A 24717-nucleotide genomic window follows, 5' to 3' on the forward strand; every position below is an offset into this window, starting at 1 on the left:
TGTCTATGGAGACTTCATAATGCAAAATTTTATACTATGATTCCACTTCAATTCCCATGGTTCCATCCTATGAAATCCTTGGGGCATGCAATTTTTGTTGTGTGCCTTCAACTCATTTCTGACCATGGCTACTCTAAGGCAAACTGATCACAGGACAAGATTTGTTCCGAGTAGGTATGCCTTTGTCTTCTTCTGAAGTTGTGACTTGCCTAAGACCACACAATGGGTTTCCATGACCATGCAGGGAGTCAAATCCTGTTCTCCAGAGCTGGCTATGCTTAGGGAGAGTAATTTAGAATTCTCGGTAAAAGAGCTCTAATGCCTCCCCAAACTATGGCCCTCAACAGACCAGCCATAAAGGCTGACATTGGGGAAGAGTGGGGGTGTGGTTTCCGCACAGTGTGCACATTGACTCTGCCCCCATGCTGCCGTGATGCTGCACCCCCCATCACATGGCGGGTGGCATCACGGCGCTCTTGTGATGCTGCATCCAGATAACACAATGCCAAAGGAGTGCAGAAAAGCTGTGGCACCAGTGGCTATGGTGCCCTTTCCACGGAACAGAAAGGAGCCGCTTTTTGTGGCTCCTTTTTGCACCATGGAAAGGCCAGATTGGGGCTGTGGCATGTAGATGCCACAGCCCCGATCCAGTGCTGAAAGGAGTGGTCTGTTCCGCCTCTATGTATCCTAGGATTCCATAGGATGCTACTATGGCAGTTAAAGTGGAAATACAGTGCTATAATTAAGTGGTGCAGTGCCTGGACTTGAGAGAAACTTACAAGGTGGAAGATATGTAAGACTAATAGCTGACTGTACAGTTAAGGGGGAGACACATTATAATTTGTAAACATATTTAAAATTAAAAATAAAGAATTAAGCAAACATAACAAAGCAAGAATCCTAATGTCCTCTTATACAGCAGACATTTCCCTCCCGTACCATTTTTTACAGTTGGCATCTTCCACCTAGATGTTCTTTGGTGACCATAGCAACTGTGATAACAGCTGCCCTATCAGTCACTCTTGTCTCTTTCTTTCCACACACTTCTCATCACTTAGGGAAGTAGTTATTGTGGATTAATTAACACAACTTCTATAAATACTAAGAACTTGTTCACAAGGTAATGTGCCGTTACTTGTTTTATGGTTTAAACTGTTTAGTGATGATGCTTCAATGATTTTTAGCATGTTTTTAATTATTGTTGTTAGTCATCCTGAACACTAGTGTATCTTGAACACTAATAGAAAATCAGGAGACAAATATAACAACAACAACCGCAGCAGCACTTATAATAAATAGAATAAGAATTTGTGGATTTGAATTAATCCATCAACAGATACCATGGTGTTTGGCATGGAAGGAGAATTTCTTTTCATAGTGTGAGATGTTAGTCTTGCTGTTGTGGGATTCCTCATAGCTGATGTGAAGAAATACACAACAATTGTGCAAAGTTGGGAAGGTGTTTTGTCCTTTAATAGTCTATAAATAGTTTTGCGGGCCCTCATGGTGCAGTGGTTTAAGTGGTGGTACTGCAGCCACAAGGTTGTGAGTTGGATCCCAGGGCTCCAAGGTTGGCTCAGCCTTCCATCCTTTTGTAGTTCAGTAAAATGAGTATCCAGTTTGTTGGGGGCAATTGATTTAGGAGATTAGCACATGGGGGTCTTACTGTGAATAAATCGCCATGCAGTGTCCTAAATTGTTTAAAAAGCGTGATCGGGGTTCACACGCCCGCATGCTTTTCCCGTCAGTGAATCGTGATGGACCCGTCCCCACTTGCTTCTTCCATGACCAAAGGGTCCTTGGAGCTGCCCTTTGGTAATAATAGGATCTTCCGTTATACGCTCCATGATGCTTTAGTCACGGAAGAAGTGAGTGGGGATGTGTCTGTGATGATTCACAAATGGGAGAAGTGTGCTGGCATGCAAACCTCAAGCATGCTTTTTTAATGGTTTATGACATTTGCAAATGTACAGTAAGCCCCCCCATGTGATAAAGTCCTTACAGATTGTGCTATTCCTAAGAGGTCCATGGGGGGGGGGGGAGAAAGTTTACTCACAGCGTTATTCACCCCATGTTATGCTATGTTTGTTGCTACTGTTGTTGTTAAAGCAATATTGAGGTGTAGGGAAGAGCTAGGGTGCTGTATCTCTGAAAACAGAGATTACAAAAGTTATTTTGGGGTTGCAACATCCAGAATCCCTCAGCCAGCACAACCAATATCTCTGTATTGACAAGACATCTGTAGCGAGATTGGGGTAAAGCATGGGGGTAAATCATGGTGGGGACTGTGTGGGTGTCCTCTCAACCACACTTTCAATTTTGTAATGTCTACATAGGACTTGTATTTTTTTGTTCATTTGGTTTCTTGCCCTTCACAAACTGCAGTCTATCTGTAAAGTCCAATGCTGAGATTCATGCAGTCCTCTAGTAGTTGGACTGCGAGTCCCATCATAACTAATGATAATGATGAGGAATGCTGGGAGCTGTTGTTCAGCAACAATTGGAAGATCAGTTGATTCTCACTTCTGCAGTGCAGAGATACTTGTAAAATGGCATCTTCATTAAATAAGAGAGGTGTGCCTTCAAATCATTTCCGACGTATAACAACCTTAAAGTAAACGTATCACAGTCACAGACTCTCATGCTCAGGGAACGGCAATGGCAATGCCAAACAACTTGAAGGCACACAACAAGAACAAATTATAAGAAAGCACTACTGTTTCCCTCAGTCCTCAGCGTGAGTCCTCTTTTACTCAACTCTACCATGCTACTATCTCCCTCTGCTGGTATAAAGATATTTATTCCAATAAATGTTATTCAATAAAATGTTTCAAGGTACCTGCATGAAGGATTGTGGTGCTGTATATTATACTACAGGGATCTAGGCAAGTCAAGTTGGTTTCTGATCAGTGCTGTAATAACTATCATGTATTATAGGTGGTAACATAATCATTATAAGAGTTCATCCTATTAGCACAGTTAGTGTCTTACCTTAATATATAATTTCCCCTGTCGACCCATGCAACATCTTTTATCTTTTACAGTGGCATTCTTGTCCAGTGTATGCAATGACAGGGACTGAAGAAAGGTGATGTTTTAATGTATGATAGAGAACTAATATCAATTGTTATACATATGAATTTTGTTGCTGTTGTTAATTCAAAAATCTGGAAGAAGAAAAAACTCTCAATCTTCTTCAGTGTTTGTGATGCAATCTTCCCTGACTGAACATTGTAGTTGGGTTTTATGGGACAATTTGTTATTCAAAATATCTGAAGGGTACCAAATTGGAGAAAGCACCTTTTAGAGTACCTTCAATGCTTTTTTAAAAACGACTGTCCTTGCTTATATCCGTAATCTTGTTTTTAAAATGAAGCCTCGGGCAGAAGGTTTCTTTCTGACTATGAATAGTGTGTATATGCCTGTCCTTCAATTTATCTATATACATTCTAAAACATACTTTTCAATTTATTTATCATTTTTGTTTGGCTTGCTTCCATTTTCTATTGCAACTCTATACAGATATGTGTACTTGTTGATTTCACTGCTTTAACTGAATTAGAATTTCTACTGACCTAAATTTTAGACTGTATTAACAGTGTTTTTCTCAATTATTTCAGTTCAATATTTCTTACCTTTGTATAATTATAAGAATTAATATGGCAAGCAAAAAGAAAGAGATTCAGCTACAGGTACAGATCTTATCTTCTTTTCTTTTGTAACTGTTCAATGGGTCATTGGAATATCTAGCATTTGAGAACTAACAACATTCTATATTTACTTTGCTTTAGACAATAATAACCAGTCAAACACAATGGGATGACATGATGCTGAATAAAGGCCTAACAGGTACATTTCTTCTCTTTTTCCTGTTGTACACTAAATATTATGCACACATGCATTTGACACAGCATGTACAATGTACCCACGGAAGTAGTAGTAATGATGTGCCTTCAGGTCAACTCCTATCATACAGTTTTATCTTAGGCCTGTTACAGACAGCCAAAATAAAGCTGCTTCGAGTCACAGTGGAGTGTATGGGTGGTTCATGATCATCATCCTAAGCCATGCTCCAGTCTTAGGGCTGGAGTGTGTCTTTGGTGCGAACTTCGGACTCTTAGGATGCATGCATCATTGAAACACCATACCTCCACTGTGACTCGAAGCAGCTTTATTTTGGCTGTCTGTAACAGGCCCTTGATATTTATATGGTGGAGGTTTGAATTTATGAAAGGTCACCTTTCTCTGAGACAGAGACTGTGACTTGCTCAAGATCACCCAGTGAATTTCCAGGGCTGAGTGGAGATTTTAGACCACCACATTGGCACTCTGCATGTACATTTCCATGCAAAGATTAAATCAATATCATATCTGGTTCTATTCTCAGCCTCAGTTGCACCAGCAACCAATCTCTGTTATGCAAGAGGGCCCTTCATTTGAAGTCTGTCATCTTGCATACCTTAAAATCAGACTGCAGAGTCTTCCATTAATCAGTTTTCCAGAAGCTGGAGATCTCCAAAGGGTTGTAGAGTACTACAATATTCCATCAACTCCATATAACACAGAGATGGCCAAGCATCTCCAATCACCAAAAGACAATAGGAGCATTCCCCATCTCCCATTCCATTTGCATTCCCTATGATAATTTGCAGTACATTGCCAAGGACTTCTGACTTGATATTGTTTAACCATAAGAGTAAGAAAATGTCTCTCCTGTATATAGAAATTAGCTTGTCAAAATGTGTATTATTGGAATAAACAAGAGCCGTACAGGACATGGATTCTGCAAGTCATATGCCAAACAAGTAAATTATCCAGACTTGAACTAGCTTTAGTTTGTGAAGTTTCTCCCAGAGTTTGGCACAAATGTGATTTTAAACACAAGGCCACATTGCATGCCTCTCCAATACAAAGGACTTCAGGCAGATTACGATGAGTAAATATACAGTGGGCTATTGATATTTCCTGGGGTTTGGTTCCAGCCTCTTCCCCCATGGATACCAAAATCTATGGATGCTCATGTTCCCTTAAATCAATGGTTCCCAACCTTCCTTAATGCCGCGACCCTTTAATACAGTTCCTCATGTTGTGGTGACCGAAACCCATGAAATTATTTTCATTGCTACTTCATAACTGTAATTAAATAGGTGTTTTGCAATGGTCTTAGGCAACCCCCATGAAAGGGTCATTCGACCCCCAAAGGGGTCCCGACCCACAGGTTGGGAACCACTGCCTTAAATACAATGGTATAGTAAAATAGTGTCCCTTATATGAAATAGCAAAATCAAGGCTTGCTTATTTGGAATGTGCATATATATATATATATATATATATATATATATATATATATATTCAAGCTGTGGATGTTTGTGGATAAAGAATCCGTGGTTATGAAGGGCTAACTGTATATGTATAAACAGCAGCTTAAATACAGATTATAATAGTAACCCATACAGCCTAAAGCAGCATAAAAAAAGCAAAAGCAAAACTCACCTAGAATGAAACATATTGAGTTAAAAACCAAAGGGCTTAGGCTACTTGTGTTACTTAAAAGACTTGGGTGAACAAATTGGTCTTTGGTTGATGTCAAAAAAATCTGCAATGACAGTACAGTATCAGGTGAGATGGACCTCACTGGGAAGGCTGTACCTTATCATGGGTGCTGGCCCCACCATTAAAATTAATTAATTAATTAATTAATTATACATACCCCGCTCTTCAGCCAAAAGGCTACCAGAGCGGCTTACCAATTGTTAATTAGACATTTCCCTGCCCTCAGGCTTACAATCTAAAAAGACAAGACACAAAAGGAGAAGGGAATGGCAGTGGGGAAGGGGAATAAGTCCAGCAGATCTTTTCTCCCTCGGAGGCCTGGACTATTAGTCAGAATGAAGCAAATACCTCAAGCAGCAGATGTTGGGGATAATGGTGGCAACCATATATGACCTGCATTTCCAGCACAGTAAGATTCAGTCTAGTCCAGACTGCTTCTCTGTGTGGAATGACAAGGGGGATCATGATCCTTTGCTACAAGCAGTAACCTGTTTTGATCTGGGCTTGCCGAAGAAGGGGGGTGGGGATGATTTCACCCATTTGAAAATGTGTATTCCATTTAGAGATGTGATTTTTCAGTGGTAGACGTCTATCAAGGTTGGTGCGGACCTTGCAAAGCAATGGTGAACTTATTCAGAAAACTTAAAAATGAATTTGGTGAAGACAATCTTCTACATTTTGCTGTGGTGAGGATCTAATCATCAAGACTTCTAATGCCAGCCATCTGGGGGAAGTACATTTTTTAAAATAACTTTTAATTTACTAAAACTGCAGCCCTTCTTTCACCTATCTCAGTTGGTAGATTGTCACATATTAACTGTTGCTGCTTGGCCTTCATACAGGATGGGACAATTTATTCTCCCAGAGTGACTTTTTTGGTGCAGAAGCAAACAAAAGATGAACTGCAAAGTAGGCATTCTATGACACTGTGTTCATGACTCCAGCCATTTCACATGTATAGACGTTTACTCCAGACTGAAAATGGCCAGGACAAAAACTATCCATGTAAACTGATTACTTTTCACCATTGTAGCACTTTTGGGGAGCCCTACTGGGGTGACATACTGGAACAAAAATAATACTTTGGACATCTGTATGTTGGGGAAAGGGGTAATGGAGAATTTTCAGAGGGTTAAAGACATAAAATAATAAATCCTGCCACTATGTTGCCACAAACCCTTTCCCTACTGCTAAACTCAAGTATAGTGGTTTCAGAAATACACCCAAACACACTCAAATGTTGTTGTTCTTACATGCATGAGAGTAATTCTAAAGGAGAGGAAGAGAGGAAAAATAGCACACGAACTCTATCTACCCATACACCAAAGCAAAAATCTGAAATTGTTTTCCCTTTCATACCCACAACTGAGATTTCCCAGAAAATGTTTTGACTCATCACAATCTAGAAAACATGACTTAGAGTTTACTGGATATTTACAAATTGTTTTTCGTCTCAGGAATTGGCTGGAGAAATTGGTATCTAACCACACAGTGCTTGGGATAAACACATGCCATTTATTTTAAGCCCTATATAATATTGGTTTTATCTGCTCTTCTTTTTTATCTTATTGATTTGGGTGTTTTGTTTTGCTTTTTTAAAAAGGGTTCGTTACAGTGGTATAGTTATTTTTAGCATCCTTGAGTGATCTCTGTAAAAATGAGGGATATCTTTTGAAATAATAATGAAGTACTTCCCAGGATAATCATGCAAAGCCTCCCCAAAATTGTGATGCTAACTACATGTAATGTTTAAATGCCTAGCTACTATTCATGGCAGGGATTTTTTAAAATAGTACGGACCTGGGGAGGAAAGTGACATCCGTGACTATTGTAGTTAACTCTAAGCAGGACAGCCTTTATGACTTCAAAATTTGAACTGATCGAAATGCTCAGATCTTTGTTGGTATTAAATAGTCAGAAACTATTTATATAATTCAGTAGTGGCTATCCAGTTCAATGTAAAGTGGCTATCCAGTTCACTGTAATTCGGTAGTGGCTATCCAGTTCAACGTAAAGTGAAAAAGGACAGTGTTACATTCTGAAAACTGTAACAGTGACAAAATATACTATTGGAGTGGCCTTAATACTCTAACTGTAGCTGGATACTTTTTAAAATAATTGCCAAGCTATGGTCTTGCATGTATTTGGAAAAAAATGCTTATTTTTCTGCATGTCCTTCATTGAAGGCAGAAGCTGAGAGTATTGTGACTCTGCTTCCATTTAAAGACAAGTGTGAACCTGCTTTTGTCTTCTGTCTGGTAAGTACTTGATTTTTGTTTGGTCTCTTTGCTAATTTGAAATCAATTTTGGCTTGAAAACATAAAATGTTATACAGTTTTAACTGGATTGTTTTTAATTGTTTTTAAAGTGTTGTTTTAACGTGTGTGTGTGTGTGTGTGTGTGTGTGTGTGTGTATGTTGTGAGCCGCCTTGGGTCCCAACTTGGGAGAAAGGCGGGATAAAAATAAATAAATGAATAAACAGAAATATGACTAAATATTATTCATGTTATTGAAAACATTTGATTGCATTGGCATCCACTAACAACATTTACTCATATAAATATATTTTCACCGGACTCAGTTTTCACAACCAGTGAGCTGTTTGCAATTTTTGAGAAGCTATGCATGAATGTACACTGCAGAAGTAAAGCAGTTTGACACCACTCAGCTGTCATAACTGTATCATTCATAATCCTGGGATCTGTAGTTTGGTGAGGCATGAGAGCTCTCTGACAGATGAGGCTGAATGCATCACCAAACTACAAATCCCAGGACTCCATAGGATGGAGCCATAACAAAGTGGGATCAAACTGCTCTAATTCTGCAGTGTGGATATATCCTACATTTCCTACAAGCTTCAGCTGTCAGACTACATGTTTTATCTACCATAGTCAATGGTCTACAAGTGATAATGTTTCAGACAGAACAAAAAGTATATGTTAATTGTTCAGGAATCTTCTATGTACAGCAGGCCCTTGTTATTCACTGGGGTTTGGTTCCAGGACCCCCTGTTGAAACCAAAATCCATGGAGGCTCGTCCCATTAAATACAATGGCACAGTAAAACCAAGTTGTTGCTTTTTTTTAATTCATACTTTTTAAAAATATTCTCAAATCATGGATGGCAAGAACAAACCACTTCTGAACAAATTCTGCTGATATGTTTGCCCTAAGGTCACCATAAGTCAGAAATGCCATGAAGACATATAACAGCAACATTATTATTCAAAGCTAATTTGACATAACTGTGGCATGTTCCTGAGCTTAGTGTTTAATTATGTTTGTTTGTTTGTTTGTTTGTTTTACAGGATGGCAAGATGGTGGATCTGGTGAAAGGTGCAAATGGACCTCTTATAAGCAGGAAAGTCATACAGTTTGTAGAACAAGAAAGAAAAATTGTAGCAGGAGAAATACCAAGACCAGAGGTAACAGAGCCATTTTTCAGAACAGGGTTTTCAAATTAAAATACTGTTCAGTTATGTCGTTACCCAGTTTTAAGCTTTTGTTTTTTCTCATTATTTGGATGAAAGGAAACCCCACTGACGTTTTGCCTATTTAACACCAGCAAAGAGCTCTATTTGGCCAGAAAATATAAGAAACATGTTGCTCATTCCTGCCATAAAGTCTTATGACCTAAAGCAGTTATCTTATATGCACATATTTCTCTGATATCAAATATGGACATTTTTGTCTGATTCATATATTAGACCACAGCAGGCTGTGGTTTTGCTGATTACAGTTAATCAGCAAAATTATAATAACATTAAAAATACACATTTCTTGATGTATGTTTGATGTATGTTTTTTGATGGATAGTGTAAGAGATGGTGTTTTATGTTCATTATTCATGGTTTCTGTTATATGTTATGAATGTTTTAGTTATGGTTTGTGAATATATGTGTTGTCAGAAATAATATTTATACACACACACACACACTTCTGTCAGAACACCATGAAGTATGTAACACAATTAGGGGCATGTTTCCTTCCCTCGTGTTCAGTGAGGTTTACTCCTGGGTGATTGTAGCCTTAAGCACAGTGTTAAATTAAGGCTCTTTACATTCTTGAGAGTGGAATCCCATAATGTCTATTTAGATATATGTCCCACAGAGTGGGGCAGCCAAATAGATTTGCATTCTCAATTTCAGTGCTGATTAAGGGACCCAAGCAGATGTGATGTCGAAAGGCCATCACCTCTCAACTTTTTAGAAAATAAAACAAAAATAGAATGTAGCTAATTATTGCCTGTTACAAACAGGCACTTTGGGGCCAAAATTAGGGCACAGGAATGCGGAGTATCCACACGATCCTGAGCCCTAGCGCGGGGCAGTGGTGGCATCATGGCATGGCCCCATCCACATGGAGGTCACCATGATGACGCAGGTGCGGCACAATGTCCGCGCATCGGGGCACTGCACTAGTGTCATCAAAGTATGACAGAGCACCAATGGTGCACTGATGGTGGCAGCCACGTGCACCAAGAGGACCTGCTTTTAGCAGGGTCTTTTTGGTGCGGAGGGAACCCATGTGGTTTGGTTGCTGCGGGCTCCCTCAGGAACAAAAACAGACAGCTCCAGCCCACCCTTTTGGGGCGGGCTGTCAAGCCAATATGTCTTTAATTCTATCAGAGCAGAAGCACTAGATGTGGGAGGATTGACTCTTTCACCACTTTACATTACCTCAAGCCTGGTATTATTTGCATGAGGAATGGAAAGAGAAAAAGCTGTAATACAACCTGATTTTCCCACAGCTTGGGGTGAGAATTTAGCTTGGAGAAACACCACATCTGGGAAGGGGGAGTAACCCATTCCCCTCAGATTTGCTATTCTAATCCAATTTCCTCCCCCCCCCCCCCCCCCTTTCACTTTTAACTTAAAGAAATGTTAAGTCGAAGGCTTTCACGGCTGGGATCCGTAGTTTTTTGTAGGTTTTTCAGGCTATGAGGCTGTGTTCTAGAAGAGTTTTTTCCTGACGTTTCGCCAGCAGCTGTGGCTGGCATCTTCAAAGAATGCTGGCATGGAAGAGAGTGGGATATATATACTGTCGGTTGAGGGGAAGCAATTTTCATGTTAATTTGTGTATTGTTTTGTTGTCCCAGGGCAGCTGACAAAGATCCGTAACAAGACTGTCTCTGCCCCTTCCCTTCAGTTTACAAGCTAAAAGACAGGACAGAACACTTTTTAAAAAAAAGTAGCATCAGCATTGGGAGTATGGTGAAGGAGAACTGGCAAAACACAGTTGTTCATGCCAGGTTGCAGTAGCATATCTGCAGTAAACAATGCAATAAAACTTGAACTGGGAAAATATGGGAAGCGCGCCTTCCATATACAGTGTGGGACAATGTTATCATGCACATGCTGCCTCCACACGGACCGGCACGTGCGTGACGTCACCGCAATGCTGCAGGGCACTTGGGGTGCCCTTTCAGCATCATGGGAAGGAGCTCCAAAATGGAGTTCCTTTTGCACGCATGCATTGCTGGAGCAGCTTCTACATGGCCATGTCAGCAATGCAAAGGAGAAAGGGGCCAGGCAGCCCCTTTCTCCCCTTTGCCATCCTTGTTGGGGTGTCTGGGGACATGAAGCCCCATGGACACCTATTTCAAGGCCATGGAAAAGCGGTATTTTGCTGCTTCTCCGTGGCCTGGAAAAGCGCCAGATTGGGGCCTCTGGGCTGCCGGTGAGACTGCCCTGCCCCTAACCCGGCATGGAAAGGGGCAGCTGCGGACTGCCCCTTTTCCGCGTTCTATACTGGGTCACAGATATACTTCTTTTCTATGTTGTTTGAAAACTGGTTTCACATTTGCAGCCTTGGAGAAAACATGTTTTAATTCAAATATTCTGAGTCAGCGTTGTATGTAGGAAATAGGAATAGTTGCTATGTAGACTTCTCTCTAATTGCTATGTAGACTCTCGAATAGAGAATGGAAGCTTGACCAGGGAAACTTTTTTTTTAGCTTGCAGAGCTTGTAATTATAGAAGAAAAAGATTCAGATGAAGAACCCGAAGAAGAAGAGGCTGTAGGCAAGTGTTATTGTGAGATTGTAATAAGCGATCAATTTTAGACAGAGAATAAAACAGTGATATATGGTTGTTTGGAGATGGGAAAGACAGGGCAAAACGTTTGAGTGCAGTGCTGCTTGAATCAGTAGGTACCAGTGCCTCTAGTAGAGACAATATGATGGGTTTCCTCCCACTCCTGCTCCCATATAGGAGATCATCTTAAGATCATCAAGCTGAGCTGCCACCACCCACTAATTTTAAACCTCCTTTACTAGTAAATCAGTGGCAAGTTACCGGGGAACTGGTTTTGTGTGCACACATACTGAGCAAAAGGCATGAGAAAGAGTGTGGGAAATAAGGAGGTCTTTAAAGAAAACTTTTATTCTAATGATCAATCTACACAAAACATATATTTTACATGAAGAATCCTGCCTTTGGGGAGTTACTTAAAGTTACAAAGTTACAACAGCCAAGGTCATATTCAACTGAAGTTAAAAAAATAAATATAATTTCCCTAACATGTCTAGCTAGACATTACTATCTTACTCATTATACAGATGTGCTGAGCCTTGGATGTGCAAGGGGAAAGAGTAAAAGAGGCACAGTTGTGGGACAATGGAGAGGGCCTGCTTATCAGTAAGGGAATGTGTGCCAGAAGAGATCTGTCTTAATGGCCTTTTTAAAGGCATCAAGAGATGTTATATGACAGATCTCCTCTGGTAGGTTGTTCCAAAGTTTAAGAGCAGCTGATGAAAAGGTCCTCTTGGTAACCACAGCAAGCCTGGTTTTTTTTTTTTTTTTTGGCTGTAGCAAATTAGTTCCAGTGGACCTGAGTGTGTGGGGCGGATTATATGAAAGGAGACCTTCCCATAAGTAAGCTGGGCCTAAGCCATGTAGGTCTTTAAAGATAATTACCAACACCTTGTACTGTGCCCAGAAACTGATTGGCAGCCAGTGTCAAGATTTTAGAATTGTAGTTATATGGTCACCTCTTGATTTAAGTATTAGCTTGGTAATAAGCTTATAACTCAAATATGTCACTCTGCCTGGTCTATATAACCAGCTGAAACAAACTGCTTCAGGCAGAACTGTGAAGTTCTGGAGATAGAGAAAGGCAAGAACTGGCATCTCAGTAATCCAGAAACTCACCCACTTTCCCTCCCTCCCTCCCCACATGTAAGATATGTTCTCAGTTCAAGATGAGCCACACTTTCCATCAATGGTGGCTGGTGGTTTCCAGAGTAAATCCACTCTTGGGTTTCGTTCATATTTTAAAAGAGCTACTGACATATTTGGAGATAAGCTTTTGTTGTTGTTGCCCTAAGGCAAACCTATCATGGGGTTTTCTTGGCAAGATTTGTTCCAATGAGGTTTCCCCTGAGGCTGAGAGAGTGTGACTTGCCCAAGATCACCCAGTGGGTTTCATGGCCAAGCAGGGAATCGAACCTTGGTCTCCAGAGTCATAGTCCAGCACTCAAACCACTATACCACACAAGCTCTAGATAAGCTTTAGCATGTGAGATATTTCCATTACAGTTCATATGAAAACCCAGAATGGGTTCATAATCCAATTGATATGGAAGCCACCTGTAACCACTGCTTGCTCTGTAGCCAAAGAGGATTCATATTTATGAAACAGAGGTTATCAACAAATCCAGGCATATATTCATATTCAGAAAACATCTGTCTAAAGATGGTTTTGGTGCTGTGGTTCATCTTGTCTGAATGCTATCAGCTAGCAAAAAATACCATTTTGAAACAAATGGAAACAATCTCCCCCCACCACATCTGTACATTTAGAGTTATCTTACTTAGGAGACCATTATATTATTCCATGCATGTTTTAAGATACAGATTTGTTATTGCTGAAACCAGTGCAAGAACAGCAAGAGGTAATATTAAGATAGGAGCTTTTATTCTTGACAGAGGCTCTGCTTTATGGATTTTACAAGTGCAAAGCAGGCAGGACGTGGAGGAAATGTAGTCTCAGGGAGAGTTGAACAATGTCTCTGTGTACTGGGCACATTGCAGGGTTTGGATAATGGAGATGTTTGGTAACCCACAGGAGCAGTGGATCTGTTCCTCAGACAATCTCGGAGGGGAGAGGTATTCATATACTCCTTATCCTTACCCTATTTCCAAAGCAATTAAACAAACAAGCACATAAATTGTGAATTGAGTTAGCAGATGGCAGGCATCGAAGGCAAAGTCACAATGTGTTGGTTAAATTATTATTAATAATGGTTAAATTATTATTATTTTCTCATGCACACAGATGATGCAACAGTAAGAATAATGAATGAATGGTGTGTGTTCTTAGCTGTATCTGGGCATTTTACAGTTATCCCTCCATATTCACTAGGGTTGGGGGAACAAGACCCCTGTGAATATGGAAAAACCACAAATAACAAAAACACTATTTTTACCTGAGAGGACACCTCTCTAGGAATCTCTAGGTCCTCCAGTGCAACTCTGTGGTCAATGTCCAACATACACTGACCACAGAATGGCACTGGAGTAGCTACAAATGGTCTTTCAGTGCAACGTTTAGTTAAAGTTTACCACAGAGTTGCACTGGAGGACCTAGACAGTCCTAGAGAGAACATATTAATGAAATCCGTGAATAATCAAATCCGCAAATATCAAAGCCGCAAATATGGAGGGACAACTGTATTTTATTTTATTTGAAAAACAGCAGGTTGGAAAATATATATTGCTCCCTTGCAGTTCAGAAAACAAAATGAAATCTCTGTTTTTAATTCTGTATGGGTTTCTGGTGGCCATACGATTTTGATAGCCTGGTTTTGATACAAAGATGTCCTGGACCCACATTATTATAGTCAATCTTCTTCAAAGTAACTTTTTAAGCTGTAAAAAATTGTTTGCAGTTATTATTCCTCATTCTTAATTAGCCCTATAGAGTAAGTGGAAACATGGTTGTTCATAAACCCTTTTCAGATCTAACCGATTTACAAACCCCCTCTCCAGTGTACATGATTTTAAATTTGTTTTAAACTATTTTTAACTCTTTTAACGTGTCTTTTTAACTTGTTAAATCTATATGTTTTTAACCATTTAAAATCATTTTTATTATTCAACCTGATGTAAACTATTCACATTGGTTTTATTGTATGCAACCCTGAAATCTTTGGATAAAAGGCAGGATGTAACTTTTTTAACAAACCAACCAACACATTACTTATAAGAGTTCTGTGTTACCTGTATATTCTATTATTTCTTTCAGTAGTTCAAACCAATATAAAAGCATCCATAAGAGCCAGACTATAGTATCTAGATAATAACAATGGCCTGTGACAGACTGCCAAAATAAAGCTGCTTCGGGTCTCTTTGGAGGTATGCTATTTAAATGATGCATGCATCCTAAGAATCTGGAAGCTGCACCAAAGCTGCACTCCAGTGCTTAGGAATGGAGTGTGGCTTTGGTGCAACCTCCGGACTCTTAGGACCCAGGCATTTAAATAGCATACCTCCAAAGAGACCCGAAGCAGCTTTATTTTGGCAGTCTGTAACAGGCCAATATTTTGTCAAGTATTTATCTTTTATGGCAAATTAATTTACCACACATACACACACACATTTTACCATCATTAACTTCTAATATCTGAATGCTGAGGAAAATAATTAAGTGAGCCCATACATGTTAGTGCTTTCTTGGGGTAGCAAGCAGGCTACTATTAAAAGAGAGCTTTTGCATGAAAATGCCCAGAAAGTTACTTAATATATAATCTTGTACATCTGTAATAAATGTTACGTACGTTGTCATTTTTTTTCTTTTAGAGGAGGAAAAATACAACGTCGTCATTATAAGACCTGATGCAGTTGCTGTAGGAAAAGTTGATGAAATTAAAGTAACGGTAAACAAAACAGTTTGGAAAAACTTTTTGACCTTAAAGACTAACTACTTTATTATTATCTAGTAAACTTCCATGGATGACTGTGCAACTATTGAAGTAGGGTTTAGTCCATAGAAACATATGTGGTAAGCAAAAGTTAATTTTTAAAGCTCCATAAGGTTTATTGTTGCTATTATGCCTCTTTGTTTTTAAAGAGATATGTAATTGAATTGAATTTAAATGTATTATTTGATTCATAGTTCAAACAGAGAATTGATTTAATTAAACATTCTTTAATCTAATATGTATGTAATTACATGGATATTTCAATAAAGAAAAAAAGCATTCTTTAATCTATGTGACAGCTTGAACATAGTCTAAACATAACCTGATAACCTATTCTTTTCTTCTACAATGGGATGGCTAATCTGCAACTGAAGATTATGGAAGCTGGCTTTATGATTCTTGCAGAAGATGAGAAGACATTAACTGAAGAGCAAATTAGGGACTTTTATCAAAGCAAATCAGAAGAGGTAACATGGATTGCCACTTGTGTGAATTGGGTATTTTGTGGTGAATACTCCAGGTGGTGTGATGATCTTGTGCCTCACTAGATCTGGAACTTCAGCTCCCAGTATTCATTATGACTGTCTGTGTTGGCTAGGGCTACTGGGATTTGAAATGCAGCAAGATCTGATGGACCACAAGTTATCTATGCCTTATTTAAGGAGATACTTTAAGCTCTATCACTAAAAATGATCTGAATTCTGCTTTGTAGACTCTTTAACTTATGACCATTTTCCCATGTATGTGTCCTAACATTCTGTAGCATAAACTTCAGTGTCACCTATTAACAGTTATCCATCACCTGACTGCTGTAATTCTGGAACTGAAGTGAAGAGGCTTGCTGCACTATAATAGTGTAATTGAGATTTCATTGACAGGTTTTCCCTGTCAATGAAAAGGTGCACTATTGTAACAGGGTAGCAGCAAGGTGGACACAGTATCATCTGATATATACTGGCCGAAGATGCTTTTATCCTGTTAACATTCTGCTTTTTAGCCTTATGTGGTAAAGACCCAATGCTCCAGATGGAGACTGAAGGCTGAACAAATCAGTCCTTGGTGAGTGTTGGAGGTATCAGATTATACCTTGCATTCTAGGACAAAGAAGCAATGACTGACACTCCCCCCCCCTCAAAAAAGAAGAATTTATTTCTAACTCAAATTATATTTTTCTCTGGGTGAAACATGTCGGTTTGTTGATAGCTTGACAGCAGATGTAAAGAGAAACATTGGCACGTTCTAGACGGGCCTTTAATACGCCCCCGTCATGTGCTAGGGGTTGGCCGAGGACCTAGCGGCCACACTGGCCTCACCCCTAGCACATGACGAGGGCGTGGAGATGGCGGCGCCCTATACACACGGGCGCTGCCATCTTTACGTGCTGGACGTGTTGTGTCCACACGTGTTGCCCCAGAAGTGATGCCGCGAGTGCGCGACTAGCGCCTCGCGGCGTCTCTTCCGGGGCACAGAAAGGAGGATGGAGGGGGGTTGGAAGCACATAGCCAATTGTAACTGTGGACCTGATCAGATAGGCCAAAATAAAGCTGCTTTGGGTCATTGGAAGACCTTGAAATATCTAGAGAGATGTTCTCTTTAGGAAGTTCTAGGTCTTCCACCACGATTCTATGGGCAACTTCTCCAGATGGCATCCATTTCAATAGGGTTTACTATTATCTGTTGTTTTGCAATAGGTGCTTTTGTAAAATAGAAAGAGGTTTTATCACCAATTAAGTCAATGGGTAATGAGGCCTACTACTCCCTGCTGTCTATTTAATGCCAAATTAATTGTACTGGTCTATTTTTCAGCCTGATTTTGAAGACTTTGTTGCATTTATGCTGTCTGCCCCATGCCATATTCTGATAGTATCTGAAGGAAAGCAATCACATCATATTTTGCCTCTTGTACAAAACTTGGAAGAGGAGGAAGAGGAGGAGGAGGAAGAAGAGGAAGAGGAGGAGGAGGAGGAGGAAATGGAGGAGGAAATGGGAGAGGAGGGAGAAGCTCTACCTAGAATGAAAACAATACATGAAAAACCAACAAAGTAGGTTGTGTGTGTATGCGTCTGTGCGTGCAAGCACACATGCATACATGCATGTGGACATGTGTATAGTTGTGATAGTACTTAATTAATACTGAGTTACATTCATTTAGAATATTCATTCACTTAGAACAGACCTATTTTAATTAATGGAACTTACCATAAGTTATTCACAAATTTTACATTCTGTTGATTATAATGGGTCTACTCTAATTCAATAATTAACTAGTCTTATCAATTTTAGTGGTATCTAATTTCAGCTAGTATTGGACCAAACTGAATTAAACATGTAGTTTGCTGTAAAAGATCGCTCTCTTTCCACTGACAGGAAAATAGACGGCCTAATTCAGATTCGGATCAGAGATGGTAGATGGAGATTTTTTTTTTTAACTTCTTCTCATTTGGTTTTTATCTAAAAATTTGCTCCCTTCCCACAAAAAGGGGGTTTTAAAAGGAGAAAAATCCCACTATTAACACCAATGGAGTTTTTACCTCTTTTGCTTCTGAAGCTGAGTTGACTGTGGTGAGCTCTTACATAGCAGCTAGGCTGGCCACGGGGATTTGAAGCTGGCACATTCATATCTGAATCCAAACTGGAGCCACACAAAGCAACTTTAAAGTGCTTTCTGAGTTTATATTTAACCAGTGGTTATGTACAATAATGTGCATGGCAGCCTGAAAGAAAGTACAAGCAATAAAAACTGAAAATTGAGGCAAACTATGGCCCCATACAGACTGTCAAAATAAAGCTGCTTCGGGTCACTTTGGAGGTATGCTGTTTAAATGATGCATGCATTCTAAGAGTCCGGAAGCTGCGCCAAAGCTGCACTCCAGTGCTTAGGAATGGAGTGAGGCTTTGGTGTGGCTGCCAGACTCTTAGGATGCGTGTACCATTTAAACAGCCTACCTCCAAAGTGACCCAAAGCAGCTTTATTTTGACCTGTCTGTATGGGGCCTATGCTAGTGGGCACACAGCAATCTGAACAAAATCTGGCAACCCAAACCACCAGAGTTGCACTTGCAGTTCACTAATTCATTCATGCCACTTTAGCAACAAGATCAGATAATTCGGAATGCAAAAGTCTGAAGAGAATTTTGAACAGGGAAAGTATTATATGCATAATACAGTACAACATGTCTTCGGTCTCTCTCACAACACTTCTGCCTACCCCACTGAACCACTGTTTATTCTCATTGTTCACTCCTTATCTCTGCTGCTATCCATGGAGATTAGCACATTCTGTTTAAAGTGACTTATCTCCAATGGGATAAAGTCATGTTTAAATTTAAAAGTGGATGTTATTGCACTTAGCCAAGGCCAGTTTGCAGCCCAGATCCCAACTGCGCTTATCCAGCGGTTTTTCAAAAATGACAAGCTCCCATTTTTGAAAAGCTGCTGGATAAGCATAGCTGGGGTCTGGTCTGCAGACAGGTTGTACTTGCCTGGCCACTGCTGAGTGCGATAACACCTACTTTTAAAATTAAATGTGACTTTATTCCATTGGGGTTTTTTGTGATGCACCCCTCAAAGTTTGAAAATAGTTACTTTTTGAACAACAACTTCCAGAATCCTCTGGGGAATTCTGGGATATATAGCCTTAACAATTACCTTTTTTATAAGCTCTGTCCCTCCTTTGCTACTGTTTTTAAGAAATCTGCAAGAGAGAATAATTTCATTAAAATGGGTCAATTTGCAAGTAGATTTTACAGATACTGTATTGTAAGTAAGGATTCTCTGCTTAAGTTTACCCCCCCCCCCTTATTTACACAGAGGGTCCCTCATAAGATAGAACCTGTATTGCATCTGTTTTGCTCCTGCACTTGTGTCTGGCGTTTCACCCGATCCTATATTATTTCATTTCATACTTAATTTGGACCATAGGAAGTACTGATTGGTTTTAGTTAAATATTCCTGTTACTTAAATCATTTTCTTTTCTTTTTGTATTAGTCTGAAAGGGGCCTTGGAAAATCAGGACCTGTTACATTTATGTGATATTCAGGACAGTGTGGAAGAAGCAAGTAGGCAACTTGCCTTCTTCTTCCCTGGTTTTTCCAAATCGAAGAAAGGCCCAGATGTTGAAAGAACATTGGCCTTGATTAGACCTGCCCTCTTAAGGGAAAGAAGAGGTTAGTGAAGATCATCACCTTTTCTACCTATACCTTTCCCATCTGTATTGGGTTTCTTCAATATTGTTAATTGATAACAATTAAAAATGTGCAGATCTCAGCATTCCTCACCATTGACTATGCTGGTTACGGATGCTAGGAGCTACAGTTAAACAGCATCTGAAAAGCCACACAGTTCCCATAAGTATGCTAGAGGAATACCCTTGATATCAATTGAAGTTTGGTTCCCGAACCACCTGTGGATACAAAATCTATGAATGCCTAAGTCCAATTAAATACAATGGCACAATAAAATGGTATCCATTATATAAAATGGCAAAATCAAGGTTTGCTTTTTGATATATATATATATATATATATATATATATATATATATATATTCAAGCTGTAGATGGTTGAATCCATGGATAATCAATCCATGGATATGGAGGGTTGACTGTAAATTCTGGCAGTGATGCTGTTTGGTGAACTGTTGTACAGTACAAGAATAACAGAAGATACTGTGCAAGCCTTGTACAAGAGAGTTTGGATTACAATTCATAGGATTCCTGACCTCCTGCCTGGTAGGAGCTGAAGTACAAAATAGTGAGAAGGTGCCAGATTAGGGGAGGCTTCTTATAATAATGTGATTGTATAGGAATAGTTGCAGGAGAGGAGCAGAAAATTGCCAGGTTTTCAGGATTGCCAATTAAACAGTCCCACTACTTCCCATATCTCCCATTTCTGCAGCTTGATGGAATGGCTGTAGTTGGACAACAGGGGAAAGCATGGAAAAATCAGGGACTAACCTAGAGTTATGCATTTGTGACTGTTTCATATTCATGATACTTACATAATGCCCTAGTTCAGGGGATACTTTGGGACCATGAAAGCTCCCTATCCTGACTTACTGGGCAGTGGCTGCTGTTGCTTTGGAAGCAGGTGGCGGACATTTCCATCTCTCCTCATGTAAGTAATCTGGTGAAAGAGTGAATTGTGGCATAGACTCTGCTTTTGCTGGTCACAATGGAGATCACTCATGGAAGGGAGTGGAACATCAGTTAGCTCCTATCCAGTTAGCTCCTAGACAGCTTCAAGTGACTGGATCATTTTAAAACATTAATTCTGCTTTTCTCCAGTTAAGCGTTTATTCATCATTTTATGTTGTGGAAGAATGGTAAACTGACACATAAACTAAATTTTATGGCAGAATCTTCTTGGTAGTGGCAACCAACTGTGAAACTCCCCCCCTGGTAGAGATGTGATCTGGAGAAGAAATATACTAAATGGGGAATTGAGTTGGCTGAGAGATTAATGTGGAAATATGTTGATTGAAGATGAACAGGAATGTGAAGAGTGATGTCTAAGGCTTAGAGTCTGGTTGTGCCCCTTGCCAACAATTTTCTTCATCAGATCTAGCCTTCTACCCTTTAGCGATCTTATGTCGAAACAACATTCCTCGGTTCCTTGTCTTCAATATCTGCTATTCAGAACAAGGAAGTTTAATTTTGCTGTTGTACCACTTTCTGAGTTCTATGGGGCCAATTATAATTGAATATTGCAAACACAAACATAATTTAAATCCATGTGTCTGTGTGCAACAATAAAACAAAATTACAGTGGTACCCCGGGATACGAATTGATCGCGTTACGAAATTTCCGGGGTACGAAAAAGTTAGCTTGGAAAAAACTGTTCCGGGTAACGAAAGATTTTTCGGGTTACGAAATTTTTTTCGGTGTGTTTCGGCGCTTTTTGGCACGAAATTTAAAAGCCGCGGCTTTCCAGCGCTAGCGGAAAGCCTTTTTTCGGGTTGCGAAATCTTTCGGGTTACGAACGGCGCCGCAGAACGAATTAAATTCATAACCCGGGGTACCACTGTATGTGTAAAATTTGGCACAATTTGGAACACAGTTCTATGACACACAGTTCTATGCATCCAATAAGGTGCCAGTGCAGGACTTCAGTGCAGGACTCTTCTGCCTTTGCTGCTCAATAGAACTGCAGCATTTAGATGCAACTTTAAAGCCTTAGACAAAAGCATCCCAAAATTGATGCAAACAGAAAACAGAAAATTTACCCTTTTGTTTCTTCCTAAATTTGTTATTGCATGCCTTCAAGTTATTTTCAAATTACAGTTAACCCTAAGGTGAACCTCTCATGGGGTTTTCTTTTGTTCAGATTTGTTCAGAGGGGGTTTGCCATTTTCTTCCTCTGTGGTTGAGAATGTGTGACTTGCCAGTGGGTTTTCATGGCTGAGCAGAGGACTCTAGACTCCAGAATCATAGGTTGATGCTTAAACCACTACATTGGATTGGAAAATACCACTACCTTATTTGAGGTGAAAGAGGCCTCCACTTTAGCCCTGGCAACTGCAGTGCTTTTCCAGTTCCAGTGCTCCCTCTCTTTCTTAACACAGCTAGTAAGCACTGTCCCTTCCTTAAAGTTTCCCCACACATTGGGCTAAAACAATAATTCATAGTGGTTATACCATCATGGGCTGATAAGAGGATAGAGCAAATAAAAATTGTTTGGATGGGCAAAACTTGTTTAGATTGGATGTAATGAGAGTGATCTGACAAAGATTTTGAGCTTTTAGCCAACTTGCCTTTTGGGGAGAACCACCAAGTTTGACTATGTTGGATCCAAAGAGTATGAAAGCTGTGCCAAGGCATTTTGCTGCTAGTGGCAGAGGAGCAAATTCTGCCCCTCACACCTCCCCTGAATCAAAATAATTAGTAGTTAAAGCCAGTCAAATTATTATGGCATATGAGGCCCTTCATATGCTGTCAGATTGCAAGTCCCATCAGTCCTACCCATCACAATCCATTTGAGGAATGATGGGAGTTGCAGTTCAGCAACATCTAAAGTGTCACACATTGCCCTGCCCTTGTCTAATGGCACAAAGAATGGAGTGCACTGGGATTAAACAGTGGTTCCATTTTCTAAATTTTTGCATGCAGACTCTATTCTGAAAAGGATTGCGGAAGATGGCTTTGAAATAGCAATGGAAAGGGAAATAGTCTTAACGGAAGAGCAAGCACGTGAGTTTTACAAAGAACATGAAAATGAAGACTATTTCCCAGTTCTTCTAGAAGAAATGACCAGGTAATTTATTTTACACAGTACATCAGTAGTTTTGACATTTGATCCAATAATAGGAATAAAATATTGATCAGAAATATATATCATTAACAAGAATGCACACGCAAAGATGTACCCACCATCTGTATGTCAGGGATAAGCACCCACATCCATAAGAGTTTTTCAGAGTTGAGCTCCCAATAGGCATCTCTTCTGGGCTTCCATATTGATCATTGAATCATATAATTGCACACTATATATTTTCCATTGTTTATCCTCTGGAGTCATGGGAGCTCTACTTTACTAAATCTTAATTGTGGGGCTGACATCACTGATTAAATTTTAAAAGTCTTGTAGTGGCATTTTTTAAAAACTATGTTTATTTATACGTTTTATGGTTCATAATACAACATGTACGATAAAACTTTATAAAATATTATCATTATTAGAGTACATATTTTTTGCACCTCCCTTCCCTCCCTCCTCCCCTCTGATGGCTATGACCAAATAAATTAGTACTCAGTACCCATAATGTGGAATATTTTATTAATAATTTCTCTAACTTCGTTGTACCCCTTTTCAACTTTAACTTTCTCAATCCAACTACCCCATTTTCTCCACCGGACCATTTTGTTTATTTACCATTATATTTTCCTTTTCCCCCCTTAGATATTCAAATAAAAGATATTCTGCAATATACTGTGACAAACCCCCCAACATTGTTTATTTTTCCAACCCAATGCAATTGCAGCTTGTGCGACCCTTAACAAAAATTTTATTATGTAATCTTTAGCTTTATTCAGTCTGAATTTTCTCAAATTCAGAGTTAAACAATTCTCCTTATCAAATGAATTCTTTCTTGCCATTATTCTATTTATCTCCTGTAGAACATATAACCAAAATTTTTGCATATAGGGACAGTCCCACCACATATGGAAGTATTTTAATTTTTGACCACATCCATGCCAGCAGTTTGGAGAAAGACATTTATTTATCATTGCTATCTGATGTAGGGTTCTATACCATCTGCTAACTAACTTTAATGTTGTTCTCTCACTTTTATATTTTTAATTTTAGTTGTCTGAGAGAGCCAAAATATTAAATCTTCAGTGTTTATCTTTGGATTTTTCTGCCATATACCCACCAGTCCTTCCTTTATACCAAATAGCTTCTCCAAAAGAAACTTGGGGCCCAAACAGACAGGCCAAAATAAAGCTCTTGGGTCACTTTGGAGGTATGCTGTTTAAATGACACATGCATCTTAAGAGTCCAGAAGTTGTGCCAAAGCTGCACTCTAGTCCTTAGGACTGGAGTGTGGCTTTGGCGTGGCTTCCAGCCTCTTAGGATGCATGCATCATTGAAACAGCATACCTCCAAAGTGACCCGAAGCAGCTTTATTTTGACCTGTCTGTTTGGGCCCTTGTAAATCTTTCCTATTAACCCCTTTTCTCCCCTAAGCCTTCTTTTCAATATATCCTCAAACTGTGATGTACTGTCACCTGTTCCTTTTATTTCTTGTAAAGTTCTATTTATTGACATTAACTGAAGCCAATATTTCTTGCCAAATCGTTCACTTAATTTTTCCATCCTAATTGGTTTCCCTCTTTCATCAAATAAGTTCCCTATGATTCTATATCCTTTATCTTTTATTACTTTTATTATTGTTCCTAAGAAGATTATCGCACTGCGTTCTGAGAACATTCTCATCACGTGATGAGAACGGAACGCATTTGAGTATACCGCACGTATGTGTTCCAATCGGGTTCTCAGAACGCTTAAATGTGTTCCAAATGTGTTCCAGGAGGGAACGGATTTGAATGTGTTCTGAATGTGTTCCCAGAGAGCTGAAACGTGATGAAAACGTTCCAAGAGAAGTGTGTGCGGTATTCTTATCCGTTCTCAAATCCGTTCCCTCATTCCTCCGTCTCCTGATTGGCTGAAAGAATGACAGGCAGGGAGGGAGGCAGGCAGGCGAGCGACTGCAGTGAGGGAAGGTGTGTGTGTGTGAGGGGGG

The 24717-nt window shown here is 39.6% G+C and overlaps 1 protein-coding gene across 1 annotated transcript in view; it reads left to right on the top strand.

Moving 5' to 3' along the window:
* Positions 1–1009: 1009 nt before the first annotated feature.
* The window catches only part of NME8 (NME/NM23 family member 8), a 34307-nt gene continuing 10599 nt past the window's right edge, over positions 1010–24717 (top strand). The window contains exons 1-14 of the mRNA XM_042473584.1: positions 1010–1120; positions 3045–3088; positions 3621–3692; positions 3792–3849; positions 6133–6239; positions 7740–7811; positions 8862–8978; positions 11510–11576; positions 15354–15430; positions 15850–15942; positions 17282–17407; positions 17471–17517; positions 19464–19642; positions 22583–22727. Coding sequence (XP_042329518.1) covers positions 3660–3692; positions 3792–3849; positions 6133–6239; positions 7740–7811; positions 8862–8978; positions 11510–11576; positions 15354–15430; positions 15850–15942; positions 17282–17407; positions 17471–17517; positions 19464–19642; positions 22583–22727 — 1121 coding nt within the window. The 5' untranslated portion in view covers positions 1010–1120; positions 3045–3088; positions 3621–3659. The remainder of the gene's footprint in view (positions 1121–3044; positions 3089–3620; positions 3693–3791; positions 3850–6132; positions 6240–7739; positions 7812–8861; positions 8979–11509; positions 11577–15353; positions 15431–15849; positions 15943–17281; positions 17408–17470; positions 17518–19463; positions 19643–22582; positions 22728–24717) is intronic.

The sequence above is a fragment of the Sceloporus undulatus genome, chromosome 6 (genome assembly GCF_019175285.1).
Source record: "Sceloporus undulatus isolate JIND9_A2432 ecotype Alabama chromosome 6, SceUnd_v1.1, whole genome shotgun sequence".
Classification (NCBI taxonomy): domain Eukaryota; kingdom Metazoa; phylum Chordata; class Lepidosauria; order Squamata; family Phrynosomatidae; genus Sceloporus; species Sceloporus undulatus.